Consider the following 22,635-nt stretch of genomic DNA (forward strand, 5'->3'; position numbering starts at 1 on the left):
CATTCTTATCAACAAAGATACCACTTCAGCAATTCTCTCTTTTTTTCTTGTATCATTAGTTTCCTTTACTGGAGGGAAATTCTCAACAGCACACAAATACTCTGTTATTTTTCCAATTAAAAAACAAAAAAAAACCTCTTGACTCCACTTCCTTCAAATATTACTGTCTTTGCTCTCTTTATGCTAAAATTCCTGTAATGTATTATCTGTCCTTTCATTTTCCAGTTCCTATCCTTCCATTCATTCTTCAACCCAATTCCAGCTTTTAGCCCCCCTCTCCACCACCACTGTGTCCCTGAACTTGTTCTTTTGAAGATCTGTTTTGCTAAATCCAGTGGACATTCTTTTTTTTTATGCCCTTTCAGCAGCATTTGCCTCAACTGATCTCTTCTTTGACGTGCATTCTTTACTTGGCTTCAAGCAACCCTACGTAACTGGTTCTTTTCCTAACTCTTTGGTCGTTCTTTTTAAGTCTCTTTAACTGATTTCTCCTCATCATCCTTACCTCTTATCACTAGAAGATCAAGGTCTTTGTGTTTAGAATTTTCTACCCACATTCACTCCTTTGGGATATCATCTGTTGTCATAGCATGTATGTGCTATCAATTCTCAAATCTATATTTCTAATTATCAAAATGTAACCCTCAAAACTGTTAAAAATATAATTGTCCTATAAATTATGAACATGTGTCTGAATTTTATTTAATTAATTAATGAAGAAACCAACAGAATGATGAAGTTGGTTTTATGTTGTTCCAGATCTTGCAAAGAAGAAAATTTATACACATTATAAAAAACGTTGCTCAATAATAGAATAGGTTTCCTTATGAGATAATAAGCTTCTTAATACCAGATTGTTTAAGCTAAGAGACTTAAAGACCGCTTACTAAGAGTTTTTCCAAGAAGTTCTTGTTTTAGCTAAGAGATAGCATTACATTATGGCTGCAGGCAGGGTTTCCTGGAAAGTGGAATTTGAGATGCAGTTTAGAATGCAAAATATTTCTTAACGAGTGCCTTTAGGATAAATACTTGTATAAGAAACGGGACAGAGCAAGAGTGAGCAGAAGAAAGAAGTTGAGATTCAAGCCCAATGACAGCCTTAATTGACTGATCCTAAGAGGAGTTCTGATATTAGAATGGTACTTCATTGTTGTCCCGAGTTGGACATGAGTGGACAGGATTTATACAACATATCAACCATGCTTTCTCAGGTGCCTAATTGATATGGGAACCTGGGAAAGGAGTACCATGGACAAGATAGGTCTCTGTGATTGAGGCAATCGGTGAAAGGGGCTGACAGCACTCCCAGTAGCTGAAGTAACAAGCTCTTCATTGAAGAAGGATTTGAGTACCACATCACAGTGTCTACCCTAATAATCTATAAAGTCCAACCCAATGTCAAGATTCCCTTTTTATATGAAACTAATAAAACATTGTATGTTCTAATTCAAGTTGAATTATGATTTCTAAACTAATCATGCAATATTACACATATTTTAAGTGGACTCAATCCATGAAGAAACTATAGTAAATGTGTCAATCATTGATTTATAGAAACAATTTTTTATAATACTGTTATAAATCTACATGATAATCTCTAGTGCCAGATTTTACTTTTGACTAGCTGAGCAAGCTAAAATATTCATAAATTCACATAAAACCAGATGGCTTCCCAATGAATATGCATTTGAATGATTCCTGTACATTATTTATTCCAAGAAGTACACAAAATATACCACCATCATAGCAGAGACTCCTAATAAGTTTGTTTCAGAAAGAGTCAAGGAATTACAGATGTTCAATACTAATCATATTTTGCATTGAGCTTTGATTCCAGCTTTGTACTTGAGAATTACAAACAGCAAAATAAATATAGTTATTTTCTATTAGTCTCTGAAATATCAGGAATCTGAAATAAGAAGGTTCAGCAAGAATGGCTAGTATTTGGAAAAAAAGAGAATTTAACTTTGCAAACATGATTTTTTAATAATTTGCTTAGGTCTCTGAAAATTCAAATGTATAACACAAAATGTTAACCATTTTTCATTAAGTTAATCAATATATTTTGAGGGTATATATTTTTTTCTTCAGGTTGAAATCACCAATGTGAATTTGAAATGAAAACATAATTTAACCATTGAATGTTTCTTCTCCAACATAATTTGGGAGAGAATAAATAATATTTTTTCTTATTTTTTAAGTCATAGAGTTTTCCTTTTATTTAAATTTTCTATGTCACTGTTTAAAGTTTCCTATCCTCTGGAAATATATCATTGCCATTTCTCTCTCTTTCTTTCCTTCAAATGTGGTAAGTAAGCACTGGTGTTTCTTAAACAGTATCTGATAATTCCACTATCTGAGGTCGGTGTGGGTCTGCTTCTGATGCTTATTTTTCAGGTCATGTTGCTATTCTTTCTCGTATATCTGATTAACTTTGATTGTTTGTTGGTCATTGTCCTTCCCAAAGTATCTGTAAAGGTTTCCCATGGCCTAAAATGGACTCTCCAACAAAGGCTTTACATTTGCTTCTATCAGGAGACCAGAGAGGCCTTGGTACTTGAGATCAGCCTCTGGCTATGTACGTACAAAACTGAAGTTCTCTGGCCCACCAGGCTCTGTATACTAGGGCTGCAGTCCCCAACCCCCATGCCAAGGACCAGTACCCGTCTGTGGCCTGTTAGGTGGGACAGGGCCGCAGAGCTCCTCCTCCCACCCTCCCCCACCCCTCCTAAATGAAACTTAGGAAGGTCAGGGGCACACAGAGAAAATCTGCTTCTGTATTTACAGTCGCTGCCATTTCCCATCTCTGGCATCACCGCCTGAGCTCAGCAACACCACTGCCCCCATCCCCCTGCCCACCCTAAAAATTGTCTAAATTGTCCTCCATGAAACTGGTCCCTGGCTCCAAAAAGGTTGGGGACTGCTGCCTGGGGGGCAAATCCATAGTGAGCATATTTATGGCCATAATTACCCAAGGACCTTGTTTTACTTTTATTTCTTTTTGTTCTGCTTAACAGCAGGGCAGCCTGTTTTACAATTCATTTGGTTTGAAATAAAGGATGACAGGTTTACTTCTAGTTGATCCTTACTTGAAGGCAAATTTGGGGGGGTTTCAGGTTAATATGTCAAAGATCCCCTCTAAGAATCCCCAACCTGAGGAGGAGCCCTGGACTGCACTCTAATGTGTTGGAACCTAAGTCCAAATGTGTTTTTTTGGCAAATTCCTCAGGAAAAAAACTTATTCCATATTCCACTTATATTTCTGAGTTCAAGCTTTTCTCTAAAATGGCTTGTGTATACAACTTTATTGTTTTTAGTTCTTCAATGTCTTGGTGATTATGATTTGTATATTTTATTTGGCATTTAAAAATCAGTCCACTATTCTTTTTTATATGAAATATAAACTATAATTTTGTATTATTTCATTGACTTATTATTCAACATTTTCCCTAGTGATGGTATATTTTTATTAGTAGAGGGGATGTTACATTGGTGGAGGGGGTAGTACTAATAGATGGTATATTTTTATAATGGATGTTATGGTTATGGAATGTAATGATCATGCAAAAAGAAAAAGGGCAGATAAGGTAAACATCCTGATCCTCAGCCCTTATAGTCCTCATCATATAAAGCACATGATGGAGTAGACAACTCAGCATCGAGCATAATACTTGCTATAGAGATGATAAACCACTTTAAATCTCTTACAGAGGAAGTCAGAGTAAACATAACCACACAAAAAGTATGCTAAATGTTTATTTTTTAAATTAGAAAGTGAATCTGCAAAATTCTTTCAAAAATAAGGTCATTGTTTAGAATGGATAAATCAGATCACAGTTATATACTCTCTGACTTCAAATTATCAAATATATATTGAAGTTTAATTATGTGCCAGGGTCTTTGATAGGCACTAGGGATATTTCAATCTTTGTTCTCCAGGTTCTTCCGGTTTAGTTGATGGTAAGATAGAAAAAATATTATTACAATAATCTGTGACTAGAGCCACAATAAGGAAGTATAGTGTGTCATTGGAACAGTCAGCAGAAGGGGCCAACAAAAGCTACAGTATCAGGCAAGGTCTCTCAGGGAAAGTGACATTTACACTGAGACTGAGGGAAGAGTTTAAATTGGCCTGTTTTTGTAGGAGGTGAGAGGAGACAGGGTATGGAGGGGAGTGTATTTTGGCATTGAGAATAGCACATATGCAGATTGGGAGGCAAGAGTGCCTGGTGCACAGGAGGGTCTAAAAAACGCCCAGGATGAAGTGCAGTGTTTGAAAGTAAGAGTGGCTTGGGAAAAGGTCTAAACTTTAAATTAATTTATAGTTTTTTATATAAGTGTGCAGATACCTTTTGAGAAATTAAAACTCTGACCAAATTAAGATCAATAATCTCTTTCAGAGAAAAGGAGAGGTAGTGGGGTGGGTGGGGTGTGTGTGTGTGTGTGTGTGTGTGTGTGTAAAAGAGAGAGAGAAAGAGATGGGAGTAATAGTCTAATATTTGGTTACCAAGTGACAAAGCTGACTCTAGACTTTGATGAGTAAGGAATAGGGAAACAAACAAACAAAAAAAATCAGTGTCTCCCCACAGATCATTTCCTAATAAAACACTATAGAAAAACAGTGATTCATGTGATAGCTTTGCTTAACGGTAAGCAGCTCATATCGAACTGTGTGGAATTGAAGCAAGAGAGAACTGGAATAGAGAAACTTCACAAGTGAATTAAAATAGTACAAATATTGTACAGAAGCTTTTTTACTTTGAACCTGAAAAAAACTATATTAATTTGAAAACTTTACTATTTAATCCTATATTTTATATTCCCTTTAAAACACATATTTCTGGAAAATGTTTTTCTTTAGACATGAGTAGTTACCCTTTGTCTTTATAAGAATTTATCATCATCTGTGCTGAACTAAAAATTCAGTATGCAGTTGGCTTTTTTACTGATACAGTATAGAGATGACATTGCACGTGATATTATTATATCGGTCTGATTTAAAGAGCTAAAAGAATGTGTTTATGGAGTTAGCTACACTGCATAAACCTTTTGTTTCATGGCTCTTAGTAGACAAATAACATCAGCAATAACCAAAATACTCATACAAATGCATATTTTATAGCCCACAGTCAGACATTAGCTAAAACAGTAAAACATTCTTCAAAGTTTTTTAGTAAATGAAAACAAAATATAATTTCTAGTTAAGCATAAGGCTCAAAAAAGGGCAAAGTTGGAGAGCATTTTAGCTCTTTTCGCAGCACCACCATTAACTCACTGTGATCTGCATTAAGGAACTAATCCATCAACATTTATGTGCACATATGGAAGTAAAACTCAAGGGAAATCAAGTAAGTGGGAGGGAGGAGGGGGGATGGATAAATTCATACCTAAGGGGTACAATACACACTAACTGGGTGAAAAGCACACTTATAATTTTGACTCAACCTGTATAAAAGCAAATTATGTAACCAAAATGTGTGTACCCCCGTAATACTGCGGATAAAAAAAGTCAAGATGTATTAACACGAACACTAAGGGCCACTGGGCAATTTGAGTCTGAAATGGTTTGATAAAAGTTGCAAAAAAGCCTTTGGAACTTGAAGAAAAAAATAATCCTTCCTCATGGGTGAAAATATGATGCCTATTCACTTATGATCTCTAGGAAAATTTAATGGGATAATTAAAGGAACATTTAGAGAATGTTATACTAACTCCTTTTAATTTTTATGCAGGACATTCAAGTTTATATGTATGAAATTTCAACTGTGGTGGGAGTCAGCCTAATTCTACAGCTAAAGTATTACATAGATAGAAACTATACAATTGAGTCAAAGTCAGTTCTGATTGGTGGAGTGCTAAGCTGTACAATGTGAATGGAAAAAATATCATGAACTTTTGAGTACAACAAAAGGCTAATGCCATTTCTGCCACTGATATAAAGGATGGTGGGAGGGAGGTCAAAATGTCTGTGGTATGATAACCTGATCATCATTCTGCCATTGAGAAGACATAAGGAGAAGATATAACTTCAGAGATAATAGAGTAATGTCTCTATCTTACCATTATATTATATTATATTATAGTGGTAATTGTTTGGACAAATTGCTTACTGAGACTCTCTCTGCTTTGGGGGTACTAAGCAAAGAACTGGTCCTATGCAATCGCTTAGCAGACTATCTCAAGGATCATACATATAAATGCAGAGGTGTGATGCTTTGACAATGCTCTTATGTCTCAAGGCCTTCAAAATTTGAAAAGATGCAGGCTTAGAATTTCTCCAAGTTGAAGAACTGACATGACTGATTTCTCAATCGTTTGGGGCCATAGAATACTTTAGCAGATCCAGAAGCTTATGGTTTTTTCTAGCATTGGAGTCTGCTTCACCACGCAACAGGGAAATAGTTGTCAAATCAACAGAGGAGCTCCAAATGAAAACTGTTTGTCTAGTTTAGCTACATAAGGTTAGCTACATACATGTTTATGGATTCTCTAACAGCTACACGTTACACAGTACCACTTTTTGAACCTTTAAATAATTTGTCCTACCTATATTAAATTAATTTTCTTTTTACTTTGAGGGACAGCCATGTGTGAGTAATTGGTAAATGAAAACAAAACTAAATATAAGTAGAACAAATTATTTTTGTTTTCCTCACCCATCTTTTTTTTTGTTTGTTTGTTTATTTGTTTGTTTGTTTTATTAATTAGAAACTTCAGGCATGGAAATGTTATTTTCCCAATCAATAATTTGTTTTTAATTGAACTATAATTATAGCACAATGTCATTTTTTTAGCAGGTCAACTGACTCTTAGGAGGAGAGAAAGAAGAATGAAGGAAGAATGGAAGTGGCCTGAGTCATGAAGTTTAGAGTATTCTGATGGTTCTAATGCCTCAAAGAAACTGTTTCTGATTGGAATCTCAGCTTTATTGGATGGACCTTCTTGTTGTTACCAATCATGTATGTCTCTGTTCAAGTACGGTATTGCACTTTCCTGTTTACTTGTCTATCCCTTGTTCTGTGGGATCTTTGAAGTGCCTGGTACACATGCTTGTTGAATGGATGAATGAATCAGTCTATCAATGAAGAATTGAACTGACAATGAAAGAACTCTTATCAATTTGGAAAATAAGTTTTAGCCAATAACAGATACGTGACTCTTGTGCCTGTTTAATTTATATTCTTTAATAAACTTTACTTCATTTTCACCCACCAAGAAAGAAAGTCATAGAAAAGATTAAGATCTTTGCATTTGCTGTTGTACTATATCGGAAACAAAAATAGCAACATCGATTTTTTTTCTTTCATATATTTTGGCAGATACTGAGAACATCTGTTTAAATTGCTGGAATATTAATTTCTTCACATTTATTTTCATTATGATATATTCTCAAGTCCTATGCACTTTTGAGGATTAATCTGAATATTACCTCTACAATGTTCAGATTCATGATGGTGATTTTTAGTTTCATCTAACAAACTATAAATTTAGATATTTTAGTGGAAAAATGGAAACTTGTTTGATAAATAAGAATCTTACTAATTGTGCTTGTTTAAATGTAGAAATATCTTGTTTAAAAGGAAATTAATCAAATGATTTTGTAAACTTGAATAGTTGTAGGCATCCTCAGCAATGCCCAATTTCTCTTTAAATGACTTTATTTCAATATAAATCATTTAATGCATATTAAAGAAAGAAAAAAACTAAATATAAATCAACTAGTAATTCTGGCTTCTTATTTTTAAAGCAATGATTCTCTTAATTGTTTGTTAACTAGGTGCAACACATCAAAAATGTAGGCTTCCCCCAAACTTGAGAATATAAGAGCTCATATTCAGTGAAAGAATGATCTAGGTTTTAAGTATAAATTAATTCACACTTATCAATGTGATAAAAATTGTTCTAGGTGCATCACTTTGATTTCATGGTATACATGTTGTTTATAATTTCTCTGTTGGAACCATAAAGGTAGAGGTGCCAAGGCCAATTTTTATCTTTTTTAACTTGAAATCATCCTTTTAAATACTTACAAAGAAACCATTCTAAAATGTAAACAGCAGACACTTAAAAAAATTAATGTATTGAGATAAAGAAATCTTATGAACTCAAAACAAAGTAACTCAGAAAGAATGTAAATAGGCTCATTGCAGGAGAATTACAACATAGCTATGTATGTACAGTAGTGGTGCAATAAATCAGTTGAAGTGATGGAGACATTAAAACTAAATTTAGTTTTAATAAACTAGATTTAATTCAATAGAAAATGAAGCTTAGTCAAAAAGGAATAATTGAAGAAATAAGGTATTTACTAAACATATCCTGACATTTTTTAGTGAAAAAACAAATAAGCAAATGTAAAAGAAAAAAAACATACTATAGATATATAAAAGGGGCTTATATACAGATATTGTTTCTGTAAAACTGGGAAATTGTTATAGTTCAATAATAGTTAATATTGTAGGTAATCATTGAGATTAATACTTCCTGCATTTCGTATATTGCTCTCTTCTCCTTCCCCTTTTTATTCAGCAAAATGTAATGCTTCAGGGTGTGCGAGAATACAACTGAGTCGCTGATTGAATTTTCAAACTCATAACATAAATGGTAGCATAGAAACCCAAGGCATTCATTTGTAAAAGGCAAGTTTTTTGAGAAAATAAAAATATTTTTGAAAATCAACACGAAAAATTCTAAAAAGTAGTGTGGCAGATTTGTGTCCCAAACAGGAAATTGGTAACACAATGCAAGATAATATAAGAGATAACTTTTATTTGTAGAACATAATATATCAGGTAAGTATGATACTTACATTTATTATAAAACATTTTCCACTACATAATGCACCATTGCTCTGTCAGCTCAAATACATAACCTTCCTGGTATAGTTTTTACCCATAATATAATCCTCTCTTCTGGAACTTGGATTACCTTTGCTGAGAAAAGGGTGTGGGGAATCTTAAATTTGTCTAAACATTCACTTCAAAAAGGGAGTGTTGTTGGAACATTCAATGCTCATAAATATGACATCTATACATATTAAATGAAAACTATGTCCTCTGGATGTGAATCTCAAGATTGAAATGTATTCCTTCTAGGTATACTAAGATTATCTAAAAGAAATATACATTTAAAAATTTGGTAACTTTTCTTTCTGTGTTTTCCATTTATTCTGCATCATACCTTGAGTTTTTTGTATCAATAGAAATATGCATATATAAAGAGAAACGTCACTAAAGATGAATTGAAGAGAAAATATAGGAGACATATCAATAATAATGTCTAGTTTGGATGTTAGAGTCATATAGTCATAATTGATTCCATACTCCACCACCTACTACCAACTCTGGATTTTCTCATCTGCAATATGAGAATAATATCTACCTTGCAGGATTGTAGGAGACATAAATGACTAATATACATAAAGTGCTTAGACTAGTGTCTGACACAGCAAGAATTCAATCTTGTTAATCTTATTCTTTTTGTCATTTATTTTATGAATTTCTATATGTAGAAATTAATGTCTTAAATTCTTATCTATTATTCTTATGGTCAGAATAATCAAGCAGTGTAAATTAATGATGGTCTATGTTGAGAATTTCTTACTACAAACATAATTTTGTTGATCTTATGTAGGCAAAACCTGCTATTCATTTCTATTAGTTGCACACCATAGGATATGAGTTTCCATAATTTATTTATTTATTATTATTTTTATTTTTTTATTTCAGCATATTCCGGGAATACAAATGTTTAGGTTACATATATTGCCTTTGCCCCACCCGAGTCAGAGCTTCAAACGTGTCCATCCCCAAGACGGTGCTCACCGCATCCATTAGGTGTGTATATTCCCATCCCCTCCTCCCCTCTCCCATCTGCCCAACACCCGATGAATATTACTACTATATGTGCACTTAAGTGTTGATCAGTTAATACCAATTTGATGGTGAGTACATGTGGTGCTTTTTTTCCCATTCTTGGGATACTTCACTTAGTAGAATGGGTTCCAGCTGTATCCAGGATAATACAAGAGATGCTAGATCACCATTGTTTTTTGTGGCTAAGTAGAACTCCATGGTATACATATACCACATTTTATTTATCCACTCATATATTGGTGGGCACCTGGGTTGTTCCCATATCTTTGCAATTGTGCGTTGTGCTGCTATAAACATTCTAGTGCAGATGTCTTTTTTATAGAATGTCTTTGGTTCTTTTGGGTAGATGCCCAGTAATGGGATTGGTGGATCAAGTGGTAGTTCTACTTGTATCTCTTTGAGGTATCTCCATATTACTTTCCACAGAGGTTGTACTAGTTTGCAGTCCCACCAGCACTAAGAACCCAGATATAAAACCATCCTCATATAGTCATCTAATCTTTGACAAAGCAGACAAAAACATACACTGAGGAAAAGAATCCTTATTCAATAAATGGTGCGGGGAAAACTGCATAGCCACATGTAGAAGATTGAAACAGGATCCTCACCTTTCACCTCTCACAAAAATCAACTCACGGTGGATAACAGACTTAAACCTAAGGTGTGAAACTATAAGAATTGTAGAAGAAAATGTCCGTTATTTATTTACATAGACAAATTCTATCACCAGTCACTCTTTCTAATTGCCATTATTTTGGCTCAGGAGAAAATGATCCCGAAAGAAGATCTAGGTAGTTTTAATAGCTCTTTTGTGAACTTCAGATGTAACTGAATCACTTTTTAGATTTATCAAAGAATGGCCCATGAAGATATGTGTGGGTAATCGATTGACAAAAGCAAATAATCCTATTGAAACATTGGCTATTTATTTTTTTTGATACTGCTCTTTTAAATAGGCTGATTGGTTCCCTTTAATACTTCCCCTTGAAAGCACACATTATTTTGTTCTCTGTCATTGTGGCATGACATTCCATTTGGCAGTTGGCTTATTTTTAGCCAGACTATCAAAGTATTTTCAACTGGACGGTCACTGCGCTTGAACTTGGAATCTTGTAACCTGAATAACTGCACTGAAGAAAATAAGACACTTCTAACAAATGGGAAATTATAAATCTAGACCAACCCAAACTTGTACTGGTAATTATTCTTATTTTCTTAAATGTAATATGGTTCAATTATAGTTACTGATAATTAACAACTCATTGGAATGTGTGTTAATTTATGTACAGAGGATAAGACAGCATATTATATGACAGTGTTGGGAAGACTCTGAATTCAAATCATTTTTCTGTGAACGATCCTTATAAGAAACAGAGAATTTCTTACAAAAATATTATTTTAGTTCCTTGGTATAATTTTATAGAAAATAATTTAGAATACTGCTGAATATAGGGATTTTAGAATTATATCTCAAGTATCTAGTATTCAAAAACTAAAAATTGTCTTGCAACTAGATATTGCTATAATTAAAATGCAATAAAATCAAATGAAATAAGTCAAATATATTCTTCCATGTAAATATATTATCCAATATCAAATGTGTTCTTAATTACTATAATTCAATATGATTTCATTTTAAAGATAAACATCTTCATTTTAAACTCACAATCAGTAATTTAAGTATGGTAGAATCCAGAATTAATAAAAGGAGTTTTGATTACTTGTATGTTATGATCTGTGTCTACATTTTTTAAAACACAAAACTATGAATCAATCCCATTTGTTTTTCTTTGCTAGATGAATGGAAGAAGAAAGTCAGTGAATCTTATGTTATTATAATAGAAAGATTAGAAGATGACCTGCAGATCAAGGAAAAAGAACTTACAGAACTAAGGCATATATTTGGGTAAAGTTGTAAGAGTTATTATTTCTTTGTATAAGTGTCTTCATTATCCACCTTATTTTTAGATAAATCTCTATATTTAAAAAAAACAGTCATGTTCTAAGCCTCAGAATGTCAGATTATCTCTTCTTGATCACAGATATGGTCCTCAAAGTGCAGACATTTCACCTTCTTAAAATACGACTTGAATTTTCTAATCACCAAAGTTTAAATACAGGGAAACCTAGGGGCTGGCCTTTAAATGCAAGCTTTGCTTATCTGAATAATCTTCTCTGGAATTAGATCATTCATGTAAACTATTCCAGCAACAAACAGCAAGACATCTCTTCCCAAATGGTAGTAGCATATTGGCCATATTGTTCTCTTTGAATTGCTAAGGTAAGTCCAATTTTAACAAACCCTCTGGTCTTTTGACATTGAAAGGCTGTTCCTTAATGGAACTGAGTATGATTCTGCCCCTGAACAATCATATAACAACATATAATATTGGCTTCTGGCTTTCAGTGGGTTTTGTTCCATAATAACAAGAGAAAAGTAGTCTGGGATAGTGTCACAACCTTGAAAGACACAAAATGCTCAGAAAAGAGGAGCAGGACCCTTGTATACACAACCTTCCAGAGAAATTGAATCTAACACTGAAAAACTAGATGCGCTTTAGAGAGTCAGTAAAGTTAGCTGCCTAAGAAAAAGTTCCATATAAGCCAATTAGCCACGTTCACTTACAGCTGTGTTATTCATATAACACACTCGTGGCAAAGAACTCCCTCTATTTTAGAAACAAGTTTAAAACAATGATCAAATTACATTATATTTTTCAAAAGAAATTTTAGATATACCAAACATATAAATCTCACACAACTGGCAAATAAAATCATCCATGTATAATGTAGTTTATATAAAATTTGTCAATGGAGTTAATAAGGCTTTCACAAGTGTTCAATTTAAGGTTTAGGAGATAGGTGATTCTCTCTGTTGTTTGGCCCAAAATGTTGAACTCAACACTGACATGATGAGATACCACTGGGCTGACTTTTGCAAGTAAATATCATGTGCTCAGGTATGGGAAAACATTTAAAATTCCTGTAGAGATGTGACCAGCACTTTAGTATAGTAGATTTATACATACATACTTGTTTTGTTGGAAAAGAGATATGAATGTAAAACTTAATTATACGCCCTCTAGCTCCTATTGATTCAAATCAATATGCTGAATGAAATGTGACTAAACTGAAGAGATTTTCCTCAACTTTGTAAGGTAAAATCCTCATTTATTATTATTTTTTAATTTAGAAAGTATTGTGCAAATATGTCAAGGCTAGATTAAACTAGACATATCCAATCCTAAGGATTAGACTTAAAAATGAATTTAAGATGTAGGTTTTTTCTCATACCACTTCAACAACTACCAGCTATTTTGACAACCCCTGGGATAGCTTACTTTCTACATTTCTACTAATTACAACAAATGTTAACTTCTGTTTGCTGATTAGTACTATGGGTGGGAGGCAGGGGTCAGTGTCAGAGAGCTTACGGTTCAGGATTTGTTGCTTTCCAGCTATATTCAAGATGTTCTAGACACATCATATATGGGACATTATTTGAGCCTCACCATAATTGTGTGTGGTGGATAATATTAATTTTGGTGGATAATAAACTAAAGATTAGAGATAAGACATTGTGAATTGTCAAGATCATATGGTCAGTAAATGCTGGGATGTGATTAGAAGCAATTTCTGCCTAATTTCATAGATGGAGCTCTTTCTACTATACTCTGCTTCTTGCTCCAGGAGTTCACAATTTGGTTGAGGGAGACTCACCTATATAAATAACACTCAAAGAAGACAGGCATTGACAAGTGATAAATGGAAGGAAAAACAAGATGATTTCTAAATACAAAAAGAAGATTTGGGTCTTGATTTATTCATTAATTTTGAAAAGCACTTTAGATAAAAAGCATAGTTAAGTAGAGGTATATAGGCAAGAATGGATGAGTACCATAGAAAGTCTAGAGGAGGCAAGAAAAAGTAATGTACTTTGTTATCTAAGTTGAATAAGAAAGCTATGCTGGTCAGTGGAAGGGTTTTAGAGTCATATTAATACAAATGTGGTTTTAAATCAAGATTCTTCTATTTATAAGCTGTATATCCTTGGATATGTTTCTTAATCTTCCTGAGCCTCATTTGCATCTGTAAAATGAAGTGAATGATAACTAACTCACAGGATATGTGCAAAATGTCATAAATTGAATGCTAAGTATAGGGCCCAACACATAGTAGGCATTGAATAATTGGAAGTTTCTGTTATCATGCATTGGATTGATTAGATAAATAAGGACAGTTTGAAAGACAGAAAGTTTACTATAAAATGGGAGTAACAAATAGTTTATTAAAAGTTAGGAAGAAAGGTAAAATATTTTATATAAAGAGGATATTTTCAAAATTATAAATATAAAATGTTAGAACAATTTAAGATGATGGCAAAATAAGAAATATAGCTTTTAAAGGTTGTAATTGAAAGGGATTTGAAAAATTTTGAGACCAGAATATTAGACAGCTTATCAAAATGGATGTCAAATTCTAAGAATAATGATGGGGCATTTTTTGTTTGTTTGGAGAGAAGGACCAGTAGCCTGGTGCCAAAACCATTAAGGAAGATACAGAAATGTCCTAGTAGCCAGAAGTGATGATAATGAAACTGAGGAGAGAATTACCCACAGTTTAGAATCTTGTTTTTCCAAGGGCTAAGGAAAAAGTAGCCTGCAGTACTTGCTAAAATTTTAGATTCCATGACTTGACCCCGTATCAAATTAATCAGAACCTCTGGGGATATCTTCCAGGAACCTGAATTTTTAACAAGCTCCCCAGACAATACTTATGCATAATAAAAATGATACCTCTGCTAAAGTTTGAAAACTATGCTTCTAGAAAGATATTCATGTTGCACGGAGAACTCTTTGCCTGAGGTAATGTTGGTGAAGGGATGAGAGATGGGAACAGAAAGTAAGCAACTAGTGTGGTCTATAGAGAGTCAAGAGAGAAAAACAAACAAACAAACAAAAATAGAGCACTCTGCTTTGTGATTCCATCCAGGCAGATAGCATCATCTGGAAAGAAAGGCAGTTGTTTCTAGGGAAGAGTTCTAAGTATTTTCTTTCTTTGGAATAAAATGATGAATGACAGGAAAGAAAATAATAGTGTGCTGAGGAATATAAATGGTCTTACTCATTGGTTCATCCACCAAAATGTTAAGGGTAGTTGGGAAGATTAAACATAATATTGCATAAAATCACATTTGAGTGTCTATGCCATTTTAGGTGCTAAATGAATGCTAAAATCTCTTTATTTTCATCTTTACTTGTGTCTTATATAATGTGAAGAGTACTTCTATGGTGAACAATTGTGTTATGCTGCTTAACATCAACCTTTCTCTAAACATATAGATAGCAAGAAAGCTGTATAGAATGCTCCAAAAGAAACATTTAACACTAGAGTCACAGGTGAAGGATCACTGATGTAAATATAGGTTTATTTCTTTTTCTTTTTTAATTTGCTGACAAATTTCTGCATGGCATTCCTAGTAGATAGTAATTCCATTTATTATAAGAGATTTTCCACTACATAATGCATTCTGTCAGCTCAAATACACAACCTTCCTGGCATAGTTTTTACCCACAATATAAAAAGAGTAATATAATATTAAACTTTAATAAGACAAAAAGAGCTTAATTATAATCTTGCTTATGCCAATTAATAGCTTTGGAATAGGAGCTTGATGTGGGAAAGGAGGAGGATGGAAATGGAATGTTCTTTCATCTCCTACTATAAAACTGCCCTCACTCATAACTTTGGGCATTTGTTGAGGTAGACAAATGAGAGACAGAAATAAGGAAAAAGATAAGGCAGAAGGAGATGGAAAAACAGAAGTGGTGTGTTAGAGTACCATTGTCTGAATATTTCTTCCTCTGTGCTGCCTCTAGTCATTATGTTTATCAGTATAATACCACTTACTACATGCTGTTGTCTTTATCCAGTTCAGGTCTGTCTCCCCACCAGTATGTATTCACTAAAGGCAGCTTTTTGTCTTATTTAGCCTTATTTATATTTGTATGTATTTGTAATACCTACATGTATAGCAATTGAAACAAAAACAAGCTAATTACTTAGTGCCTACCATATGCCAGGCATGCTATCAAGTATTTTTCCGTGCATTAGCTCATATAATCCTAACGGTATATGTGTAAAGTGCTTTAGCACAGTGTCTGGCACATGATAAAGACTTAAAAATGGTACTTAAAAACTACTCATTATAATTTAACAACCCTCTGAAGTAGGTACTGCAATTGCCATTTTATACCTGAAGAAAATGAGGCTAATCAAATTAAACTGACTTGAACTAAGTTACACAACTTGTATGGTTGAGCTAGGATTGTACTCATGTTTATTTGATTTCAAAATGTATAATCATCATGATCTTGGTTCTCCACCTGGGAGGGTGAAAGAGGCATGGATCAGAATTATCTTTGAAAAATGTTCATTTTCCCTATGCCACTCCACAATTTTGCTATATTCCATGTATTTAGAACTGCCCCTGGAGGTGGGAATAGAAGAGTATATTTTCAAAAAGCCACCCCTCAGGCAAGATGTATTATTCTTCCGTACTCCTTGAAAACCATTTACATGATGGCTTTCCACATGTGACTTTTAAAAGGTTTCTAATTAAACTATTTTGTTTCAATATACTTTTAAGTCATAAGAAACTTTAGAACTATGTTTTGCTAATTTCATTGTCAAGCCTATTCTTTCTATGCTTAATCTGTAATATGAAATTTGAAACACTATGAGGAGATTCCAGAGAAGTTTATAATTTTCAAATCTCATAATTTATCAACATAATCCAAAGAAACTATCTCATTTTTAATCTATTTTGGCATTGGGTAGATATATCTTGGTCAATAATGATATTATCTCACTTTGAAATTGATAGTTTAATAAATATACAAAAATGGTCAAAGAATGCTCTGTTTCATGAGAAAGCAGTCACAATATTTAGAGGAAATAAAAAAAAATGAGAGGAAAAAAAATTGAAGAAGGCTTTTTGAATGTACCTTTTTGTTTATGTTCCCTCTGAATAGTTCCTCTGAACCCAGCTGCATTCTACCATACTCATCCTGAAAATGAAATATTTCTCAAAATGTTTTTCAGAACTAAAACCAACTATGAAATTTAGTCATTACAAAATGTATAGCCCCAGAAACATTGCAGGATGACCTTATTTAAGAAGAATAGATATTTTCTATCATGGTACCAAGTAGAATATTGAAGGGGGTAATGTCATCTTATAATTAAAATAAAATGAAAGTATTGTTTGGCATATTTGTGTAGTTTATTGTGCCAATTAGCAACAAAACCGAACAAAACCCAAGAATTACGAAAAAGAACTCAAACCAAAGAGAAAATAAAGAATTCACATTGTCCCAAGACAATAGACTTCTATAATTCTTTTCTTGTTTGTCCAGGTAAAACTAGTTATAAATAATAATTTTATAAAATCTTGTAAAATCCTTGTGAAGCAATTGGTCCTCAATCAATCTCTCTCTCTCCCCCATCCCCCCAGCTTTATATCTTACTCTTATTATCTCTCCCCCTTTTACCCTCCCTTTCTTCCCCTCTTCCATCCCATACTGCCTCACATCATTCCTTTCTACTTCCCTATCCTTCTTACAAGCTAAACAAAACATTTAAAAAGTGAAAGTAATCAATATCAATGCTTTAGTCAAAAAATATGGTAGCAGCTAATATTTATAAAAGTCTTATAAGCTCTTACCCATTTAAAACTCACAAAACACCATGAGATAATTATCCCAAGTTTATAATATTTAGCAACTCTTGCTCTATCTGCCATTATATCTCAATAATTGTTTATTGTATAAATGAATTGATATAGTTCACATTGTTAGTTTTCAGATTTGATCTGGTAAATATTTAACAAATATCTTTCTGGATATTTCTTGGGGATGTATGTTGGGGACAGATCTTACTGATGATTTTTCTACTTCTGTTGCTTGGGGTGAGCAGGGAGAATCTACAAAGAACTACACAAGAAGTTACAATCAGCCATTTGAAACCTAAATGATCAATTTGGAAAACTAGACAATCCATAAGAAATTCTTACTTTCTTGGCTTTTCTCTAAATTTCAGCTAATGAATTAATTTAAAAAATGTATCTACCTCTCTGGATGCCTTAGACAGCAATGCGTTATTTTTTGGCCAACTGTTCAAATGTTACATTTTAATAAGTTCCCACTTGTGTTTATGTCAGGTGTCTGAAAAGAATGAGGTCATGAGAAAGAAGTTTAATTAGATACAAAACTGCACACTTTTCTGGGTAAAAGGTAAAGGCTAAGAAAAGAATTCATTAGGCTACAAGAAAGAAAGTAACCTTTGGGTACAGAACTACCATTTTTAATGATTAAGGAGAGAATTTACTATTAGAAATTTATTCATAATGGTGACTTTATTAATTAGGAACTTCATTCATGCCCCAGCATGCACTATGAACTCATTAGGGTATGTTAAGTTACAGTTTGGCATGGCAGATGATGAAAAATGTAAGGGGAAATTAAAAAATAAATTGAGCTTAGGGTATTAGAATACATAAGTGATGCTCAATTGGCAGTGAATTTGACATACACAGTTACTTTAGAAGAGGCAAAAGAAGAGAAAATGAAATTTCTCTCCTAGGAATGATTGCTTTAAAATCGTGACTATTTTAATTACATGTATCAAAACAGAAACGTTTGACTGGAAGTTAATGGGAAGTGAGAATTAGGATTCAAATATAGCTCCCAAAGTAACTCTCATTTTAAAATTTTACATTCCAGTTATTAAAGTTAAGCGAAAAATTGTACTGTTAAAATCACACTTGACTGCCAAATATTACAGGAGTCTATTCTCTGTTGATTCATTTTGTTGACATTAATAGAAGTTGTGTGAGTTCAAGGAGGATAGAATTCAAGAGAACAAAAGCAACAGGCAGCAGCTCACTTTAAGGCAAGGAACTTTTTAGTACTTTATACTGAGTCACTTATAGATGGTGAAGACCAGTTCAAGATCCAGTGAGAGAAGGAATAATTGTTGAATAAAAAGTCACTAATCTCATCATGCTTTCAATTTTATTTGTATAAACAATAAACATTGATTTAGTGTTATTCTTTTTAAAAAATAAATGGACTTTGGCATCTTGTGTTTTCTGTTTATTCAGTGTTTACTTTTTTTTGCAAAGCTGATCAGAGCATTAGATATCATGACTAATAACTGCAGTCAGTAGCAGGATTCTATCTACTCCATGTATTTCTAGAACTGATGCATCTAAAAGATCTGGGACTTAGTGAGTAGTTTATATCAAGAAGATTGTTGAAAACAACCCAAAGTAAGCATTAAGAGCAAAGGTGGGGCACATAGTAGTGTTCAGCAGGTGTTGTGCCAGACTTATGGAATGGATCATCAAAGTTTGATCATGGAATAAGAAAGCACTTGACTCTGTCTTCTCAGATAAAGTGATTTTGATCTCAGCCTTTTTTTTTCCCTGTGTGTTTTTTGTTCTTTAAATATCTCTGGTGTTGAAAATACAGTAATATTAAAAGTTTGAGAGATCAAGTTTAAATTAAAGACTTTAGTGTACAGTTCTGGTTCTATGTGTAATTTGAACTTTCAGGGCACTTTGATGAATAAAAAATATGTCTAAATAAAAAACAGACATCTGAAAGTAAACTTATTTCTCTCATACCTCAAATTTCACATTATCTCTATGGAGAAATTCAGAAATCAGAAATCTCTCCGAATTCAGAAATCTCTCCAAAAAAGGGAGGGGGGAAACGGTAGCATTTGATAAGAGATTGGAAAAAGGAATATAATCCCATTGTATTACAACTTCTGCCTGAAGCAAAGTTCTCTCATACTCTGACTAAGTCAGATTTCACAGATAAAGAAGGTCTAAACTCTGGCAGGGTACTGTGATATAGTCCCAGGTGAGAAGAGGAGTGATTCTATTAATGGAATCCTTGACTTTGTCTGAACAAAGACCATTGCCACAGGTGGGCCCTAGAGAGCCACAGGTAGCCTTTCAAAAGAAATGTAAAGCTAAAATTCTCTACCTCTTGAGATCCTTGGCACTCTCAGTACATTTTTCAGTAGAAAGAGATCATATCCTTGGCTTCCCAGGTGAATTTCAAACTGCCTCCTGCCTATTTAAATCTTCAGCAGCTTTAGAGATAGCACAGTCCTTGGTGAGTGAGTCAAAGACTCATACCACTTGTAAAGTACTTACACTTGAAAGGTCCTACAAATTCAGAACATTATCATCAAGCCACACAGTTAAGAAAATCAAAAGCTATTGGAATTTTAAAATGGAAAAAGAAAAGATGCTGTTCTCCAAGTACTGCTAAAAAGAGAAAGCCTCTAAATCTAGGGTCATAGAAGGAACTCAGTGAAATGCTTTAATTAGTAAAAGCAAGCTCAGTGGTTTATTTTTATAGCCACGAAAGTACAATATTCCTGAACTTTTCCACCTTACTAACCTTCTTGCTTTTCGTGTTCAACTTCTCAGCAGCAAAGTCCATGGACGTGTTTACTGATATTGAGAAACATACTTCACCTTGCTTTGGAATCCCTTATGTAGAAGTACAATAAACTCTAATGTTTATAAATATTGATAATATATCAGGGAGTTTAGGATTTCATGAAAGATACTTAAGAATTTAACTCACTTCTATCAGTACTTTCCCTCAGCTCAAAGAATGGTGCAAACAAAATTATTTCTGATAAAAATGTCACTGTTTTAATCTTCAACTTAAAATGAGCCTAATTGTAAATGACAAAGCTACTTATGGTATATGCAGTAACTTCACAAAATAACATGTTTCTTGGAAATGTGTAGTCTTTGCCCAAACTAGGCTTTTAAACCTTTAAAGCCAGTTGTTTTATAAACATCTTTTTTGGAAGAAAGTAAACTAGGTACTTGAAACACACTTGGAAATGTGTTTGCAGGTCACAGAGATCTTCTTTGTGGTTATGACACCAAGTAATAATACAGGTATTCTGCAGAGCTGAACTCTGGTTTTCAAAATACACAGATTCAATTTTTCTCTAAAGTTTGTAGGAAATCAGTGTGTCCATGAATAAAAAACAAAAAACAAAAAACAAACAAAAAAACTGTGACTGGCAACTGCAGCATGATGGACAATGATTCAGAAGTTCTGAGCCTCTGTAGCTTTTCTTCCCTTGTCCTCCTATTGTCCAGCAAAGAAAAAAAACACCGTGTAAAACCATAAGACAGAAAACAAAGTGTTGGGATAAAGGAGGAAAGAGAGCCCTTTTGTTAATGTAAAGAACTACATAACCTGCAGCCTAAGAGGAAAACAGGGAAGGGTGTACTTTCTTTTGAGCTAACCGTGATAAACTTAATAGCAAATACTGAAAGAAGAAAAAACTTTGGAGCTAGCTCCTATGGAGCAATAAACTCCTGAGAAAATTAGTTTTTCAATGTGTACCTCTAATATTACATAGCCATGTTTTGATGTTTTAAAAGTGGGAAAAAAAATCATCTCAGCAATGTAGGTAATCCTTAAAAGCTTGGTTTTTATAGATACACCAGGATTCAAAATTCTGCTTTTTAATTAGTTTTTCCAACTTGGGAAAGTTATTTAAAGTCTTTGAGCCATAATTTCTTTAACTATAAAATAGAGAAAATAATATATATGACATTGTATTGTTGTATGGAATAAATGAGGTTAAGTGCTTACTATAGGAATGTGTTATGAGTAATGAGCACGTTATGTGATCAAAAAATGGTTATTGTATTGTTTTTACTATTATTACCAACTTTACTGTGAATGTATAACTTTCTTTTTGAAGTGTAAATATTGGGAGAATTTTAGCATAATTTTTGTTGAGGCTCAGAGAACCATACCCCAAAATGAAGGCCTCAGAAGCAGAAGTTTATCTCTGACCTTCGGCTCTCCTATCTCTGGTTCCTCATTCTCCCCCCCAGGCAAACCCCAGAAACTAGAATCCCTCTTCCCCAAAGCAAGTCATAGAAACCAGAACTCCTTTTCCTCAAAGCCAACCATGAAACCTAAAATATTACTTTAACTTTCCCTCCACCTTTCTGTGTAAAAACTGGTCATAAAGAAATGATCTGACCTACATTGTTTGATTATATATCACAAGACTCCCATTCCAGAGAGGATCTTGCCCCATACCCAGAAGGAAAGAATGCTTCTCAGAGAGGCCAAGAAGAATCTAGACAGATAGGTCTTGCTGAGTTTCTCTACTCAGTCTATTAGCATCAGATCATATTCATTTTGTCCCATCATATTTTTACACAGCTATCCATACTTTGTTGAACTTTAGCATAAAATAGACAGTTTCCCCTGTATCTTTGGGTCTGCATTCTGAAGGCTCTTGCGTCACTAAAAGTATGATCTAGTAAATTTGTATGCCTTTTCTCCTATTAATCTGCCTTTTGTCAGTTGATTTTCAGAAAACTTCAGAGGGACAAAGAGGAAGTTTTCCCCTTGCCCTTACAGATTCAAACCAAGTTGGAACTTCATTGACCTTTCATATTTGATAAACTGCAAAATTTTCTGATTTTTACAATCAATTTTACACATATAAGTATTCTATGCTCACAGTGACTTTCAGTCAGGCTCCTAGAAAATGTCTGACCTTATCTTCATATGTTTTTAAAAACAACCACCAAGTTTGCTATTGTGACACATAGCACTTGTCAGTGATTCAGGAGTAATTATTGGAATCAGTGTTTTAATAAAGTCCAGTGGCATCACTACACTGTAAAACT

At 33.5% G+C, this 22,635-nt stretch overlaps 1 protein-coding gene across 1 annotated transcript in view; it reads left to right on the top strand.

Annotated features, from left to right (window-relative positions):
* Window positions 1–10,967: 10,967 nt before the first annotated feature.
* The window catches only part of TNNI3K (TNNI3 interacting kinase), a 284,808-nt gene continuing 273,140 nt past the window's right edge, over window positions 10,968–22,635 (top strand). The window contains exons 1-2 of the mRNA XM_069478078.1: window positions 10,968–11,072; window positions 11,673–11,781. Of these exons, the coding sequence (XP_069334179.1) occupies window positions 11,033–11,072; window positions 11,673–11,781 (149 nt within the window). The 5' untranslated portion in view covers window positions 10,968–11,032. The remainder of the gene's footprint in view (window positions 11,073–11,672; window positions 11,782–22,635) is intronic.

This window comes from Eulemur rufifrons, chromosome 8 (assembly GCF_041146395.1).
Source record: "Eulemur rufifrons isolate Redbay chromosome 8, OSU_ERuf_1, whole genome shotgun sequence".
Taxonomy (NCBI): domain Eukaryota; kingdom Metazoa; phylum Chordata; class Mammalia; order Primates; family Lemuridae; genus Eulemur; species Eulemur rufifrons.